Source organism: Cyanistes caeruleus, chromosome 19 (genome assembly GCF_971803275.1).
Source record: "Cyanistes caeruleus chromosome 19, bCyaCae1.hap1.1, whole genome shotgun sequence".
Taxonomy (NCBI): domain Eukaryota; kingdom Metazoa; phylum Chordata; class Aves; order Passeriformes; family Paridae; genus Cyanistes; species Cyanistes caeruleus.
The window spans coordinates 11,408,257-11,422,795 of NC_141719.1; the positions used below are offsets into that span (position 1 = coordinate 11,408,257).

At 55.8% G+C, this 14,539-nt stretch overlaps 3 protein-coding genes across 4 annotated transcripts in view; all 3 read right to left on the minus strand.

Annotated features, from left to right (window-relative positions):
* The window catches only part of MCRIP1 (MAPK regulated corepressor interacting protein 1), a 2,009-nt gene extending 421 nt beyond the window's left edge, over positions 1–1,588 (minus strand). Inside the window, exons 1-4 of the mRNA XM_086856896.1 lie at positions 1,359–1,588; positions 1,167–1,285; positions 985–1,083; positions 1–876 (exon numbers count right to left, since the gene is read on the minus strand). The exon at positions 1–876 is cut by the window's left edge and continues 421 nt beyond it. Coding sequence (XP_086713022.1) covers positions 812–876; positions 985–1,083; positions 1,167–1,285; positions 1,359–1,366 — 291 coding nt within the window. The 5' untranslated portion in view covers positions 1,367–1,588 and the 3' untranslated portion in view covers positions 1–811. The remainder of the gene's footprint in view (positions 877–984; positions 1,084–1,166; positions 1,286–1,358) is intronic.
* Positions 1,589–1,664: 76 nt separating this feature from the next.
* PPP1R27 (protein phosphatase 1 regulatory subunit 27) lies at positions 1,665–5,794 on the minus strand. Its single transcript, XM_023938998.2, has 3 exons — positions 3,288–5,794; positions 2,166–2,316; positions 1,665–1,966 (listed from the first exon to the last, which is right to left on the minus strand). The coding sequence occupies exons 1-3, from the start codon at positions 3,502–3,504 to the stop codon at positions 1,843–1,845; spliced, it is 492 nt and encodes a 163-aa protein (XP_023794766.2). The 5' UTR covers positions 3,505–5,794; the 3' UTR covers positions 1,665–1,842.
* Positions 5,795–5,904: 110 nt separating this feature from the next.
* P4HB (prolyl 4-hydroxylase subunit beta) lies at positions 5,905–14,534 on the minus strand. Of its 2 annotated transcripts, XR_015277914.1 has the most exons (12): positions 13,949–14,534; positions 13,491–13,697; positions 12,596–12,729; positions 12,262–12,399; positions 9,969–10,073; positions 9,565–9,690; positions 9,130–9,330; positions 8,375–8,495; positions 7,988–8,169; positions 7,674–7,727; positions 7,462–7,548; positions 5,905–6,934 (listed from the first exon to the last, which is right to left on the minus strand). XR_015277914.1 is itself a non-coding variant. In XM_086856888.1 (11 exons), the coding sequence occupies exons 1-11, from the start codon at positions 14,103–14,105 to the stop codon at positions 6,848–6,850; spliced, it is 1,545 nt and encodes a 514-aa protein (XP_086713014.1). In that variant the 5' UTR covers positions 14,106–14,534; the 3' UTR covers positions 5,905–6,847. The 2 variants fall into 2 exon arrangements, 1 of the variants encoding a protein (XP_086713014.1); XM_086856888.1 differs by lacking the exon at positions 7,674–7,727.
* Between the last annotated feature and the right edge of the window lie 5 nt (positions 14,535–14,539).

The following is a 14,539-nucleotide window of genomic DNA, read 5'->3' on the forward strand; positions in this document are numbered from 1 at the left end:
ACTGCAGCGTTGCCAGGGCAAGGAGCTCCTGAGCCTTGCTCCGTGCAGCCCCACAGCTGCCCCCACGGCCACTGTCTCCTGTGGGGCTGCAGGTGGCCCAGGTCCCTCTGAGCACCTCTCAGGAGACTGGGGCTGGTGCTGACACTCCACCTCTCCATCTGTAGGGAGAGTAACAGCTTCCCCTCCAGCACCACAGGGACCTGATCTAAGCAGGTAGAAAACATGGCCTCAGATGCAGCCCACGTGCTCTGGCAGCAAGCAGCCCAGGCAGCAACTTGCTGCCACAGTAGAACTGGGAGGAGCCTGGCTACGGTCTGCCCAGCTCTCAGCTGCACAGCAGGGCTGGACAGGGGTTGCCCCTGTGTCTGGAGGCACAGGAACAGACTTGACTGTGCCTCCTGCCCTCAGCCAGCCCCAGCAGCTGTGGACCTTCAGTGCATAGGGGAAAGCGAGACCCCGTGCTGCCCAATCCAACAGCGCATCTGCTTCAGCCCTGCCCAGCCTAGCACAGAGGGCAGCGACAGGAGGGGAACAGGGGATCGGGTTGCTCAGCATGAAGTGGGGAAGGACAGTTTGAGGCCAGAGAAAGCTATGAGTGGGGTGCTGGAATCCTTTGCAACAGGCTCTGGGCAGTCTCGGTGAGGCCCTAAGCATCCTCGACCTCAGGCAGCTTCAGAGCCAGCCCTAAAGCTGACTGGCTCTCCCGCGGGCTTTTAGGAGTACAGACCAGAGGAGGAAATCAACACAAAATCTCAAATTAAATCTGCTTGAGGACCTCAGGAGAGCAGCCGATCCGCAGGGAGGACCCACTTTAAGACTTCTTTGCATCCTGTGTGTTCCTCCTCTTCAGATCACCCAGGTCGACCGGTTTAAACGCTGCAAGGGAGACAGGAAAGACTTTGGGGGCAGAGGCAGCACAGCCCCCGCCCGGCGCTCGCAACCCCCGGGCCGGCAGAGCCGGCGCGGTGCCCCTGTCCCCCGCACCTTTCAGGCTGGGGTTCGGCATCTTCTCCACGTACTCCTCGACCAGGCCGCGCTCGGAGCCCATCTGGCTGCGCAGATCGCGCTCCACGCACTGCCAGGCTGCAGGGACAGGGACAGGGGCCGCTCGCCTCGGTCGCCCCGAGCCTCCCGCGCCCTTCACCCAGCGCCACCGCCCCGCTCACCCTCGTAGATGAAGCGCACGTTCTCCTCGTGGGCCGGCGTGAAGATCTCGCTGCCAGCGCCGGGGGAGCGCGGGCCGCCGCTCCGCTTTCCGTTGTACACCACCCGGGACACGGGGGAGCTGCAAGCGGAGCGCGGGGGGGAACTGAGCCGGGCCCGGGGCCGCGCTGGGCCCGGGGCCGGGCGGGGCTCACCTGGCCATGGCGGAGGCGGCGCTCGGCGGGACTCGGCGGGGCCGGAGGGGCTCGGCGGGGCTGCGGGAGGAAGGCGAGGCGCGAGGCCGAGCCAGGCCGCGCGGCGCCCCCCGCCCGTCGCCGGGCAACGCGCGCCCCTCACCCGGGCCCTCCCGCCTGCGCAGCGGCACGGACGGAAGCGCCGCAGCGCGCAGGCGCAACCCCGCCCTCTCCGGCGGCGAGCGCAGCCCCGCGCAGGCGCTGCTGCGCACGATGCTGGCCACGCCCTCTCCCGGGGCCCGGCCGTGAGCGGAGGCGGTAAGCGGAGGCGGTAACCGAGATGGAACTTTATTGGAAAAGTACAAAGTGGTTCCCGATTCGCAGTACCGAGCGCCGCTGCCCGGCCGGCGCCCGGGCCCAGCCCGGGCGCAGCCCCGGTCCTCGAGCAGGCTCAGGCAGGCGCAGCCCCCCGGCCCGGCCCCGAGACTGTCGGGCCGTGTCCGGCTCAGCGCAGCGCAGTGGCTCCGAAGAGCTGCACCAGGTCCTCGTATTCGGGGTCGATGAGGTCCGAGGGTTTCTCCCCGTCATCAGTGGTGGCTTCCAGGCTGGCCCCGAGGGACAGGAGGTACCTGCAGGATGCGGAGCTGAGCCGCCGGGCCGGGCGGCCCCGGGCCCGCAGCCTCCATCGCCGGGAGTGGCACGGCCCGAGAAGCCCCAGGCGGAGCGCAGGGACCAGGCACCCCCCGAAGCAGCCACGGAGACTCTGCTCCAGCCCGGGGCTCTCGGTTCGCAGGCTTTGCAGCGCTGGCAGGCCTTCACAGCCCCTACCTGGCTATGTCAGCGTAGCCGTCGCTGCAGGCCATGTGTAGGGGCGTCCACCCGTTCTCATCTCTCTGGTGGATGTCAGCACCGTATTTCACCAGGAGCTTGACACAGTCCAGGTTTCCCGTCAGCACGGCTTCATGGAGGGCTGCCATGCCTGAAGGGACAGGAGGTGTTAGCCCTGGCCCAGGCAAGGGCTCTCCATGCTGAATTCACAAGTTGTGCACAGCTCAGGAAAGGGGTGCAGGAACTCTCCTCAGGGAGAGGACTGTGGGGAAACAAAACAGAAAGTCAGAGAAGCTGCTGTGGGTTCCTGCTGCCCTTCTGCAGCATAAATACCCTGTCTGGGATGGTGCAGCACCCATTGCCCCGGCTAGGCAGGGCAGAGGGAGGGAGAAGGGATTGCCCCTTAGAGCAGCTGCTCTGAGTCCTGGACAGGACTCACACGGAGACATGAGAAACGTCTCTGGCGTCCTGCTCTGACTGAGTTTCAGAAGCTCCTTACTAACAAAGAATCGTTATGGACAGGAAGAAGCCCAGGTCATTTGAGCCTCTTGTCTCCACAGCCTTGTGAGAGCAGAAGCTGAAGCCAAGCACAAGAAAAACTACAAATGTGGGCTCTGCATCAGCCTGTGCAGATCAACGCATTCCATAAACAGTTGCTGATGAGGCAGGCAGAACACGAAGCTTTCCCCATGAGTCCCCAGAGTCAGACATACAACAGGGAGCAGTGCCTGTGAGAAACAGGCGGAACCAGGAACAAGTGCAGATCCCGCAGTCTGGGGAAAAGGCAGGAGCCCCACTGTCCTGCCCAGAACTCACAGACTTGCCTGTGCTTGCTGCTGCTCCTTGAGGTCCCACCACGCTGTAGGTGCTCAATTGTGCCTTACAGGGACCCAGAAGCCAAGCTCCCCCTTTCCACAGCATGCACTGACTGTGCTCTTGAGGGGAGATGTTGGGGCATTGGCCTAGGGCTCTTGGGCCCTGCTGGGGCACTGCTCCTTACTAGGGAGAGGCCTGGCTTCCTCCAGTCCTGAAGGTGGCCCACTGCCCAGCTCCAGGGTCCCTCACAGCCCCACCAAGCTGTGCCGCTGCTCTACCCCAGCTCTGCCAACCAGCAGCACTCACCAGAAGGGTAGATGGTGTCCAGTGTCACCTTCCTGGCTCGTATGAACCTGCCCACCTGCTCCAGGTCCCCCTGCTTGATGTGGTCCTGAAAGACGACGTCGTTCGGAAAGTGCACAGTGCGCGAGGCCCTCAGACGCGGCGTGTAGCGGCCGTATCGCGGCACCGACAACGGGCAATAGTCCCTCATGCTGACAGGAGCCTTCAGGCACAGCGGCATGGGGGGTGCTCAGCACTCGGCCCCGGCCCCTCACTGCACTGCTGTCTCCTCTTCTGCCTGTCAGGGGCCCTCCTCACTACGGATCTGTGCCGGCCCTGCACTGCTGCGCTCCTGCTGTGCCCCTGCCTGTGTCAGTGTCCCCTTGCTGCAGGGAAGTGGCAGCCACCCTGCTCTTCTGCACTCCTGAGTCACATGCAGGAGGTGGCACCTGGCACTTGCAGCTCACCTTGGCCCAGGACTGATGATTCTCTGGGAGCACCACATTATAAAGCCTCCCCTGGGCTATTTTGGGGACATGCAGCTCATGCTATTTGCCATGATGCTTCGTAATTGAGCCGCCCAGGCTGTAGCCTCCCACTTCTGGGCAGAAGTTGGTGTCTCATCTTACCACCCACCTGTTGATGTGCCTATCCAAGGGGTCAAACCTACTCTTGCATGGGTAGCCTGGAAGCAATTTCCCAACATCAAGCTCTTCTGGGGGAAGGGGCACGGGCACAACCAGCAACACAGGAACCGGCCGCTCGTGTCCCAGCTGGCAAGTGCAGTGTGGATGTGCCAGGGCTGTGGTCGCAAACACATGCAGAGCTGTCACCCTCCTGTAGCTGCAGGGGACAACTTGAAAGGAGCAGGAGGAGCTGTGCTGCCCAGCACAACTGTGGCAGCACACAGCCCAGCATGGGAGCACAACCTGAGTCAGATGCCCCCTGTACCCTTGTGAGGACAGAGGTGCTGCTGGTGATCCTGAGACAGGTGCAGAACCAGATGCCTGCACTGCTGGACCCTGATGCTTCCTGTCCTACTTGAGACAGGGAAGCAGCTGCTGCTGCTGAGGGCAGGCTAGTACAAGCAGCTGTAGAGGAACAGCAGAAGAATAGCACCACCACCAGACAACTGCCTCTGATACTCTCCAGCTACACTGTCATGACCCAAAACAGAACCATCTGCCACAGAGGAATCATTCAGGTCCATCAAGGGTTTAAAGCAACCACTGTTTTTCTCCCATCAAAGTTTGGGCCTGTCAGACACTCAAGCATTTTGTGCTCTGTCATGTTGATGGGGATTGTACAGGCAGGTGTGTTGAAAAAATCCTTATGCTGCTTTAGGAGTCAGAGATGTCACTGCCCCCTCCTGCTGCAGACCCTTGCCCCAGCTCAAGCAGCACAGCCAGCCACACACCTTGGAACTCCTGCATTTGTTTATCTGCTGCCAAGTGCATCGATCTCTGGGCCAAGCATCTGCTTCTGGTTAGATGAGCCTGAACACAGCACAGGGCATCCAAGCTTAGTGCTGGGAACAGAACACTTCCAGCCTTTCTTGGAACAGCAATTAGGCATGGACATCAGATGGCTAAGCTCCTGCTCTGCCACAGAGAGCCTTGGGCTAGGAGAGGCACCTCCTCTAAGCTGAGCATAGTGGGTGTTTGCCCAGGAACAGAGAACCACTGCACTGCTTGGTCACAGTTCAGCTGGCTGTACAAAATGGACCTATTTGAGTCAAATTCTAGACGCCATATTTCAGTGGAACTTTACTAGTGAATTTACTAGTGAGATTCCCTTCTTCCCCACGCCAAAAGACAAGGCAGCTGTCACCAACCAGCCCAGCCACCAGCATGGCTGGGTTTGTTGGGGTGCAGAAGTGGCCACTGCCCACCTTCAGTCATGTGAGGGCACAGCCCTGGAGGGAGATGTCTTCAGAGATCCTCGCCATGTAATTGCAGGTACACCTGGCCGCTGTTCTATCAGGGACAATCCTTCCTGATCCGTTGGTGAGTGGGTGCCTGCTCAGCCTCAGCCCTGGTGCTGCTGTGCCCAAAGCATGGAACACCACATCAGGACTGTGCTGGGGCTCAGCTCCCAGGGCACAGCAGGAAAAAGCTGGAGCTGGAGACAGAGATAGGTGTTGTCCAGCACCCCTGTGCCACTGATCCAGCACACATCCCACTCGCTGAGAGGTGCAGAGGTGCCCCCAGTTGTCCTCTAGCCTCACTGTGCCCTCCCTGTGACATTTATAGCATATTTTCTAACCAAAATACCTTCAGCAGCAAGCAGCAGGTTTGGAAATAGCAGCGTGGCTCACGGGGTCATGTGAGCCTGACTAGAAGAGCCACAGCAGCCCTGGCGTGCCCTGACTCCCTGCTCAGCCCAGCCAGCTGGCTGAGGGGCTGCACCCTCTCAGAGCCAAACCACGGCCCGCTCACGCCCAACAGAGCACCTGCATAAGCTCATGCAATCTGGGCAGGACACCAGCATTGGAATGTTCTCCTTTACAAATTACATGGAGAAAGTGACACGCACCCCATTGCAGCAGAGTCCCTTGAGAGTCACCCTACAAACTCTGATCTCCCCCCCTTCAAGGGTAGGGTCAAATATTCTACACTCTGATAAAGATGAAGAGACATAATAGTATTAAAATCTCAACTTTATTTGGCCATCAAATTCGGTACCAATGTTATTGTAGCAGAATGCTAAGAACCAGCCTGATGTAGCTCAGGCCTGTGAGGCACTCCCTCAGTCACATTCCCAAACCCCAGTAATTGCAAATGTCCTGTTTGATCTGTTTATCAGGCCCTCCCCCACCACCCACCTGCTGGGTCAACCCACTCAAAATAATTCATGGAAAGGGATTGCAACTCTTGTCTTTGATCAAAAGGATGTCAACACAGCTGGTGAGCCAGCAGCCACCTCCACCCTCAGAGCCTGCCACAGCCAGTGCACACAGTATTCCACCCCTCCAGGAGTTTGGAATAGTTGTCTCCATGAGTCTTAAAGGAGAAGGGAAAGGAAACATCCGGCTAGCATGAAGAGAAGCACCTTCACATACACCTTTCCCCAGGAAGCCATCAGCCCTCTGCCCCTACATATACTGAAGGCCAGCCCCAGGGAAGAACAGCTGACACTGTTAAGGACCCTGCCAGGTGCAGAAATCAATTAAGGGCTTTAGTTTTGAAAGAAAAAGAGAAAAAAAGCTGTCTTGGAAGATGTTAGTGGCAAAGCTCCAGATTGTCAGGCCACTGAACTCCTGGTACCACCTCACAACCTCCTGCTGCCCAGAAGAACAGAGTTCTTCAGACAAAAGCTGTGTACAAAAAAGTACATCACAGTAGAAAAAAGAGCCCAGCTGGCTGGGCTGGCTCCCTAGTGACAGTTCCCTTTTCAAAAGCCAAAAGAAAGAAAAGGTAAGTGTACAGACAAGTGAGGGTAAAGCGTTACTTTAGAAGCCAATCTCTGGATTTCCAGTCATTTACCTTCTGCTTTAAATCTTAATGGGTTTCTGACTCACTGGGCTGCATCACAGCAGCCAATTTAGTGTCTGATTTTTTGGGTGATGTAGATCAGTCTTCTCTTTACAATTCATCCTTTTGGAGTTTCTGCTCATCCTCATCACCTTCCTCAAGTTCTGTTTCTTCATCCATCTCCAGGTCCTCCAGATCCTGTGGAAGTTACAGACAGCTCCTGGTTTCTGGCACATGAGGCAGATCCAGAACCAAGCACTGAGCAGCAGCCCTCACCTGGTCACTGCTTTCTACTGCCATGCTAACAAAACATCCAGAGACTTCCATCAAGAGCTTCAGGTTCAGGACACTAAGGATTAGGAACCCCTGGATGCTGGTACCTGTACATCTGTAATAGCCTCCCCACACCCTCCCCACCCCAGCAGATGAGAGCTTCCAAGCAGACAGACAGGTATGTGGCATTAATCACACAGCCTTGTTCCAGGCTGAGTGCCCCAGCACTGCTACTGTACACCCACAGGGTGCTCCAGAAAAGGAGCCCATTGCAGGCCCAAAGCCAGCCAAGCTGCACCTGAACAGATCACACTGATCACACTTCGTTCACCAGCAGTACGCTCTCCGGATAGGTAACAAAACAGGATCTTATTTAGGACTGAGGATTCACCCACAGAACCACATCTGACCCATGTTCCAAAGGCCCAGAGTACTTCATTCACATTACTCACATCATCAGCTGCTGCCCCATCCTGACCTCCGCTTTCCAGGAATTTTTTGAAGCCTTCTAGTGTCCTTTCCCCATTATAGTCTATTACCTACACAGGGAAAACATAAGGATGCTGGCTGGTTATGGGCACTACAGACCTACACCCCTGGAGAGGAGGATTCTCTTTCTGAGCAACAGTGAACATGCCAAGCAAAAGGGAATTTAAAAATTCACCTTCACCCATATGAGACGAAGGAAAACAGCTCAGCCACTAGACTTCAGAGATCACTGCGAGGAAAGAATAGCCTGCAGATGAGCACACTGTCCTCTATGCTCCCTCTTTTCCCCGTTCCCACTTCCCACTGCCCCCCAAACTCTTTCCTACAGCCCAGACCCCACAGAGGGTCTCGGGTGTCCTGTAGACTTGCTGTGTTCCATCCCAACAGAATGCAGATCCCATCCCATAGGTCTTGTCCAACTCAAGCAAGCAGCTGAGCATTCCCGTGCTCCCTGGCTACGCAGCCACACCAGCCCAGCTGCCCGCTTACATTTCTGCCAGAGCCTGCAGGGAAGAACTTGAGTGTGGGGAAGCTGTGGATTTTCACTGCCTCCACTTCATTAGCCGTCGAGTCCATCTTGGCAATGACAATGTTTTCATGGTCCCTGTAGATTTCTCCCAGCTTGTCCCAGATTGGGGCCAGCTGCTTGCAGTGACCACACCATGGGGCATCTGTTAATTAAAGAGATAGAGTTGCACCAACAATCTAACGGGGTACCACTCCTCCCCAACCAGGCAGTTCTCACACATCTTTGCAACCAAGGCACTGCTATTAGGGCCCAATCTGCAAAAGGCTTTTCCCCTAATCCTGGTCACGCAGTGTTTTGGCAATCCTTTCACACCAGTTACTTGGAATCAACTGTAGAAAGATACTCACAGAACTCCACAAAGACATTCTTATTCTCATCAAAAGCAACTTCTTCAAAGTTTTTCCCAACCAGAACTTTGACAGGGTGCTTGTCCCAGTCTTCAGGAAGATCCTGACTCATTAGGTGGGGCTGGAATTAAAAGTGAAATCCAAATCAACAGTTTGCTATGTGGCTGCTTGGACTGAACATGCAATCACATATCCTGGAAAACCCATGTTTCACCAGCCCACTGGTGCCTCAGTCACAGACTGTAAGCAACCAGATGAATTGGTCACTTCCTCTTCTCCCACAGAGTCTCCTTCCCACCCTGACCCAGCAGTAATAGGAGGTGCTGTTGTGCAGAGAATGTCAGCAGAGCTCTGCAGGAGGGAAGCAGCACAGCTGACATTCCAAGAGGACTGGGCTTTGCTGCACCCCCACTGCTGGGTGAGCCACGGCCCCTCCAGCAGATGGGAGCTGACAGCTCTTTTCCCTTTGCCACAGAATTCACACCTTCCACAGACTGCTGGCAGAAAGAGCAGCTAGGTAAACAGTACCATCCCCACAGGGAGAGCACAACTGCCCAAGTCCCTCTACTTGGCTTGCTCTCCTACAGCCTCCAGGCCCCAGCAGCTCTGCCTTTCATTCCTAACCACAAAGCCCATGGGATGTTCCCTGCAGAAGATGGAGGCGCTTCTCCAGCTGGCTCTCCAGCCCCTCATAGAGGGCATTTCTGTTCCTGCTCAGCTACCTTGTTCACCATCAGTACTGTTTATCCACACACCTTGATCTTGCCTGCCAGGAACTTGTTACAGAACTCTTTGATCTTGTCTGCTGTGAGTTCATCAGACTCAGGTTTGTATTTGGTCATTTCTTCCTCTAGGGTGATCAGACGTACAGCTGGGCACTCTTCCTTCTTTAGGCCAAAGAACTCCAAAATCCTCTGGTTGTCACTGTGGTCACTGTCTATGAAGATGAACAGGATCTTGGGACGAAAAAAAATGAAAGGCAGGAGGTGAACCTGAGTATCTTGTGGCTGCTGACACTTCACACACGCTCGCACCAAGTGTAGCTGAACTGGTTCTTTTCCTCCCCCTGTCCCAGAAGAGAGAGCCAGCATAAAGTCCTCCTCCACAACTGCTCCATGGATAGACAGTGCCACACTTCTCTGCTGGAGGTGGGTGATATCTTAGCTCATGATCCAAGAAATCCACCTCACCTTCCCTTTGAAGTTCCCAGCTGCACTCTTGAAGTTGTCCAGCTTCCCTTGATAGTCAGACACACTTTTTGGTAGGAAAAGCAGAATATGAGTCTTGATCTCTCCTCCAAATATTTTAGGAGCAGTCTGAGGAGTAAAAAATAAAGTTTATTTTTGGAAAAGAGGCAAATCAGTACCCAAGCTAGTTTAACTCCACTATGCTGACCAGTGCATAGCAGACTCCAGTACTGCAGGACTATTCTGCACAGCAAGCTCAAACCTTTTTTATTCTGTGTCCTTCCCATTCCTCCATACCCCTGTTGTCAGCTCCACAATAAAACATGACCCTAGAATCTACAACTGAACCTCTGCTATATTCTTGCAGCAGCCATGGGAAGGGCCTTGTCAGATATCTAAAGACCCACCTGCTCAGTGAACTCTATGACCAGAGGCAATGAATTAGACTTGATGAAGTTCAGCAGATTATCTTTTGTGAGATCCCCTTCAAAGTTGTTCTGGCCTTCATCAAACTGCAAGAACAGACATTCTTCATTAGAACCCTTGTGCAGCCCACACAAATCTCTCAACGCCTTCACACCGATCACTGCCCCAGGGGATCTCAGCTGCACTCATTTAGAGCAGACTTCCATCTCAGCAAGGTTACCCCATGTCCACATAAAATCTGGGTCAAGGTGTTTATCCTTCTTGCCAGCAAAGCTTTAAATCACCCCCCACCAGAAGATAAGCAGCAACAACAGCCAGGTTTGATCTCAGCCTTGCTCTGCACCACTGTGAAACCCTTGGTGGTGCAAGTCACCAAGAAGGACCCTGAGCAGCTGCCTCCAGCTTCTCTGCAGCAATCAATGGTCAGAGTAGACACTTGCAGCCATTGCTGAGAATGTCTGACTTGCAGCAAACAGTGATTTCCTCAGGTCTGGGGGCTTCATTCCAGACTCTGTTAGGGACAGCAGCACATGTTGCACATAACACCAGAGGTGCCACATCCTGTTCTACAGGGCCATCACCCATATCATCCCTGACCAGGATCCCAGAACCCCCTGGTAGCCTGAAACAGGAACAGCTGCAGAGGGCAAATCAAGGTTAGAGGGAGGATGTGCAGAAGGGCACAGCAGTGTCCTGGCAAGACCATACTCAAGATGCTGACAGAAGGCAGAGTGTGGACTCGGATAACCTTCTGTTAGGGGAGGCACACCAGTCTCAGTGGAAAAGCCAAGGAAAACACTTAAGATTGGAAAATAACTTTGCAAACACTTCAAGGAGTTTTGCAGATTCCCTCAGCACCATCAGGACAGCTGTGAGTGCCTGTGTGAGTCTGGACAACTCACACAGAGTAAGAGAACAATGAGCCAAACCCTCTCAGTTCAGACCCAACTAATGGTATTGAGCCAAAGCCCAAAACCAAAATAGGCCATCAAGTTCTCCTGCCCTGGTGTTTGATTACTGTGGGTGCTTCTTTTCTCCTTGGTTTAGAGTAGATCTATCCAAGAGCTCCATGGCACTGCCATGCCATTGCACAGGAACAGGGAGGAACCCACATAGCTGGACAGCTCTAGGCTGCTTCCTCCATAGAGTCAAGTGCTGCTGTCCTGTCCCAGCCTGGTTCCTCCTGCTCCCAAGACACATGAAAGGCTGCCAGGCCCAGAGTTCTGCCCAGCCCAGCCCTACCCAGAGTGGGGCACACAAAACTGCCATACAAAGCTACTCACAATAGCACACAAATACCAAATGAGACAAGAACAAAACACTCCTCCCTCCCCCACCCCCCCCCCCACATTTTGTCAATGCATTTTGAGCTCGTTAGCCAGATATTTCCTCAGCCACATTGACCTGAGGGACTCTGACTCAGAATTTAAGTCTACAAGCTTCTATCGCCATAAAAAAAAAGTGTCAGAGGTATAGCAGAATAAAACAATTATTTCAGGTGAACAAAAAGAAAAGTCTTGTGTTATGTCAGGCTGGGCAGGGTCATGATTGATGAAATTACAAGTTTAGTAAGTCTGAACCCAAAGTCTCACACCTCTGTCCTGCCTCACAGCACCTCTGGGTGAGGAACCACCAAGCTTGAAGAACCTCTTCTTGTCTGCTCAAACTTGAAAATTCATCCCAGTGATGGGGATTTTCATGCCTCCAATAGTATGCTATGATTCTGTAGGTGGTCAGCATCCCTCTGCACATAATCTACTGGCCCAGCCCAGTCAGCTGGAACTGCAAATCCTCTTAGGAGCTTCTCTGGAATCCCTGCACTGCAGAACCCACAGCAGTGAGACAAAGCGGCTCTTGGACACACCAGGGAGCAACAAAAAGCAACTCTATACTAAGACACAACCAAACAGCCAGACAGCTCATCTGCTGTTCTCTTGGGCCTGTCCAGGACTGTGTGACCACTGCTGCACTGCAGAGATCTGAGGAACATGGAGCCGAGTGAAGGAACAACCACACCCAAAGAAGCCCAGCAGCTCTGGAAGAACAGCACAGGCCTGGGAGACTGACACAGCTGCACACAGTAGGTCCCCAAGTCTCCCCCATGCCACAAAGGGGCCACAGGCTCTGCTCTCTCTCCCAAAAACAGCTACATTAACAGCATGGGGCCTTTGCCGTTTCATCCAGGGCTGACCTTGCTGGAATTTGACTAATTAAAGAAAAAGAAAGAGACAGCAGATCCCAGTGTGGTGCTCAGACTTGGCACCAGCCAAGTACCTTCTTGAAGAGGATGACACTGTCCTTACTAATCTGGTACTTGGTGAAGACATCAGCACTGGAGGAAATCCCAAAAGGAATATCATCCACAGCTTCTGCTGCCAGCAGGAACTCCTTTGCTGCCTCTGAGGTCAAATCCTGGAGAATAAAGAAAGATGTCTCAGAGGGGCCACATCACCTGAAGCATTCACATCCCAGGGCTCAGCCCAAAGAACTGGAAGATAAGTAAGGCAAGGCAGCAAGTACTGCATAAGGTACAAAGCTTTCGCCAGCCATGAGGAAGCAGAGAAGACCCTAGACACACACAAGAACATCTCCAGTGGAAACACGCTACCTTGAAGAAACCAATCACCACCACTTCACTGGAGTCCACCAGTGCCTCTGCAGCAGCCACATCAGTCAGGGTGGCAGCAGCTGGGCCTGTGCGCTTCTTCAGCCAGCTGACGATGTCATCTGCTTCCCTGCCAGCTACAGGAGATAAGAAGGAGTCACTTTCCCCACCAAGGAAGTCCAAGACCACAAAACACCTCAAGCTTTGAGAGAGAAGACCTTTCAGCAGCTGGTCAAGAGATCAGCAAGACTCAAGGTATCATTTACGCAACTCCCTTTCACTCATGGTGTAATTAAGCTAATCCCTAATTGATAAGTCAAGGTACAAGGGGCTCCCAGGAATCCATTCTTCTCTCACCTACTGCACCGGCCTTAAACTTTGACCAGCAATGCAGCAATTCCTCACTATTACTTATGTTATTACAGCACCTTTTCCTTCCAGGATCTTTATTCTGGATGTTACCCTCTGTTACCAGCACTGTGTGGCCTGGCTTAGCTGAATTCTGTCGTGGCCTTCCTTGCAGCTCTCTCACACCCCGTTTTTGCCCCCTCACCCAACAGCCCAGGCACATTTCTAGTTCTGGGTACAGCACTTGAGTCAAGTCTAGCCATACAACAAACCAAGCTGAAGTCACTTTGCTTTCCTACACAAAAGCAGCTTCCTGCACTCTAGCTGACCTTCGGGATCTCTCCAGAAGGAGGCCATTAAGGCCAACAGGTTGGCCTACTCCCCATGGACCGAGCACCATTCCCAGGTCGCTGTCACAGTGGACCTTGTCCAGGCACAGGAGTGCAGCTCCAGCATGGGGCCCTGTGCTGGGACCCAGCGCCACGTTGCTGCCCTCTGCACCCTGGCGGCACATCCAGACCCGGTTCACCTGTGTCCTGTCCGTCCTCACCCGTGTACTCCTTGGGCGCAGCTTTGTCGCCGTTCTTGAAGAACTTGATGGTGGGATACCCGCGTACGCCGAACTGCTGCGCCAGCTCCGACTCCTCCGTGGCGTCCACCTTGGCCAGCCGGATTTCCGAGCCCTCCGCCTTCAGCTTCGCCGCCGCCTTCGCGTACTCGGGCGCCAGCGCTTTGCAGTGCCCGCACCACGGGGCGTCTGCGGGATGGGGCGTCAGCGCCGGCCGGGCCTCCCCGACTCCACTCCCGGGCGGACCGCGGCCCGCCTGGACTCACGGAGTCCCGGGGCGGGGGGCGGGCCGGGGCAGACCCCGTGCCCCAGTCCAGCCCCACACCCGCCCGGGTGAGCCCGTTCCTCAGCGCCTCTCCCCGGCCCGACCCTTCCGTCCCCCAGCCGCGCCCTCGGTCCCCGCCCGCCCGTTCCCCCCGGCCCGGCCCCGTCGCGCTCACAGAACTCGACGAGCAGGTATCGGTGCTCGGCCAGCGCCTGCTCGAAGGAGTTGGCGCGCAGCACCAGGACGCCATCCTCCTCCTCCGCGGCGGCGCGAGCGGGCAGCAGCAGCAGGGCCGAGCAGAGCAGCGGCAGCAGAGAGCGCAGCTCCGCCATGGCTGATGGCGGCGTTCGGGACGAGCTGGGACGAGCGCGCGGTCGCGGCACCGCCTCCCTTTTATAGACCCGCCCCTGCCGGCCGCTGCCGTGCGCTATTGGTCGCGCCGCCCGCCTGCCATTGGCCGGTGCCGCTGCCCCGGCCACCGCCTACCTTCCATTGGCTGGCGGTCCGGGCACGCCCCTCACCCGCCGCCTCGGGTTGGCCGCCGGCCCCGCTCGCCTCCAGCAGGTCGCGATTGGTCCCTTTCCTCGCCGTGCCGCTCGCGATTGGTCGGCACCGCCGTCTCCCGCGGCCCCTGCCCTCGAACGTGGCACTCGGGAAGCGCCGCCGGGCGCAACTGCGCGTGCGCACGGCCACGAGCGCGTGGTGGATCCTGACTGGGCCGCGCGTACCACGTGACCAGCCTGGCGCGCGAGGCCGGCCTGCCGCC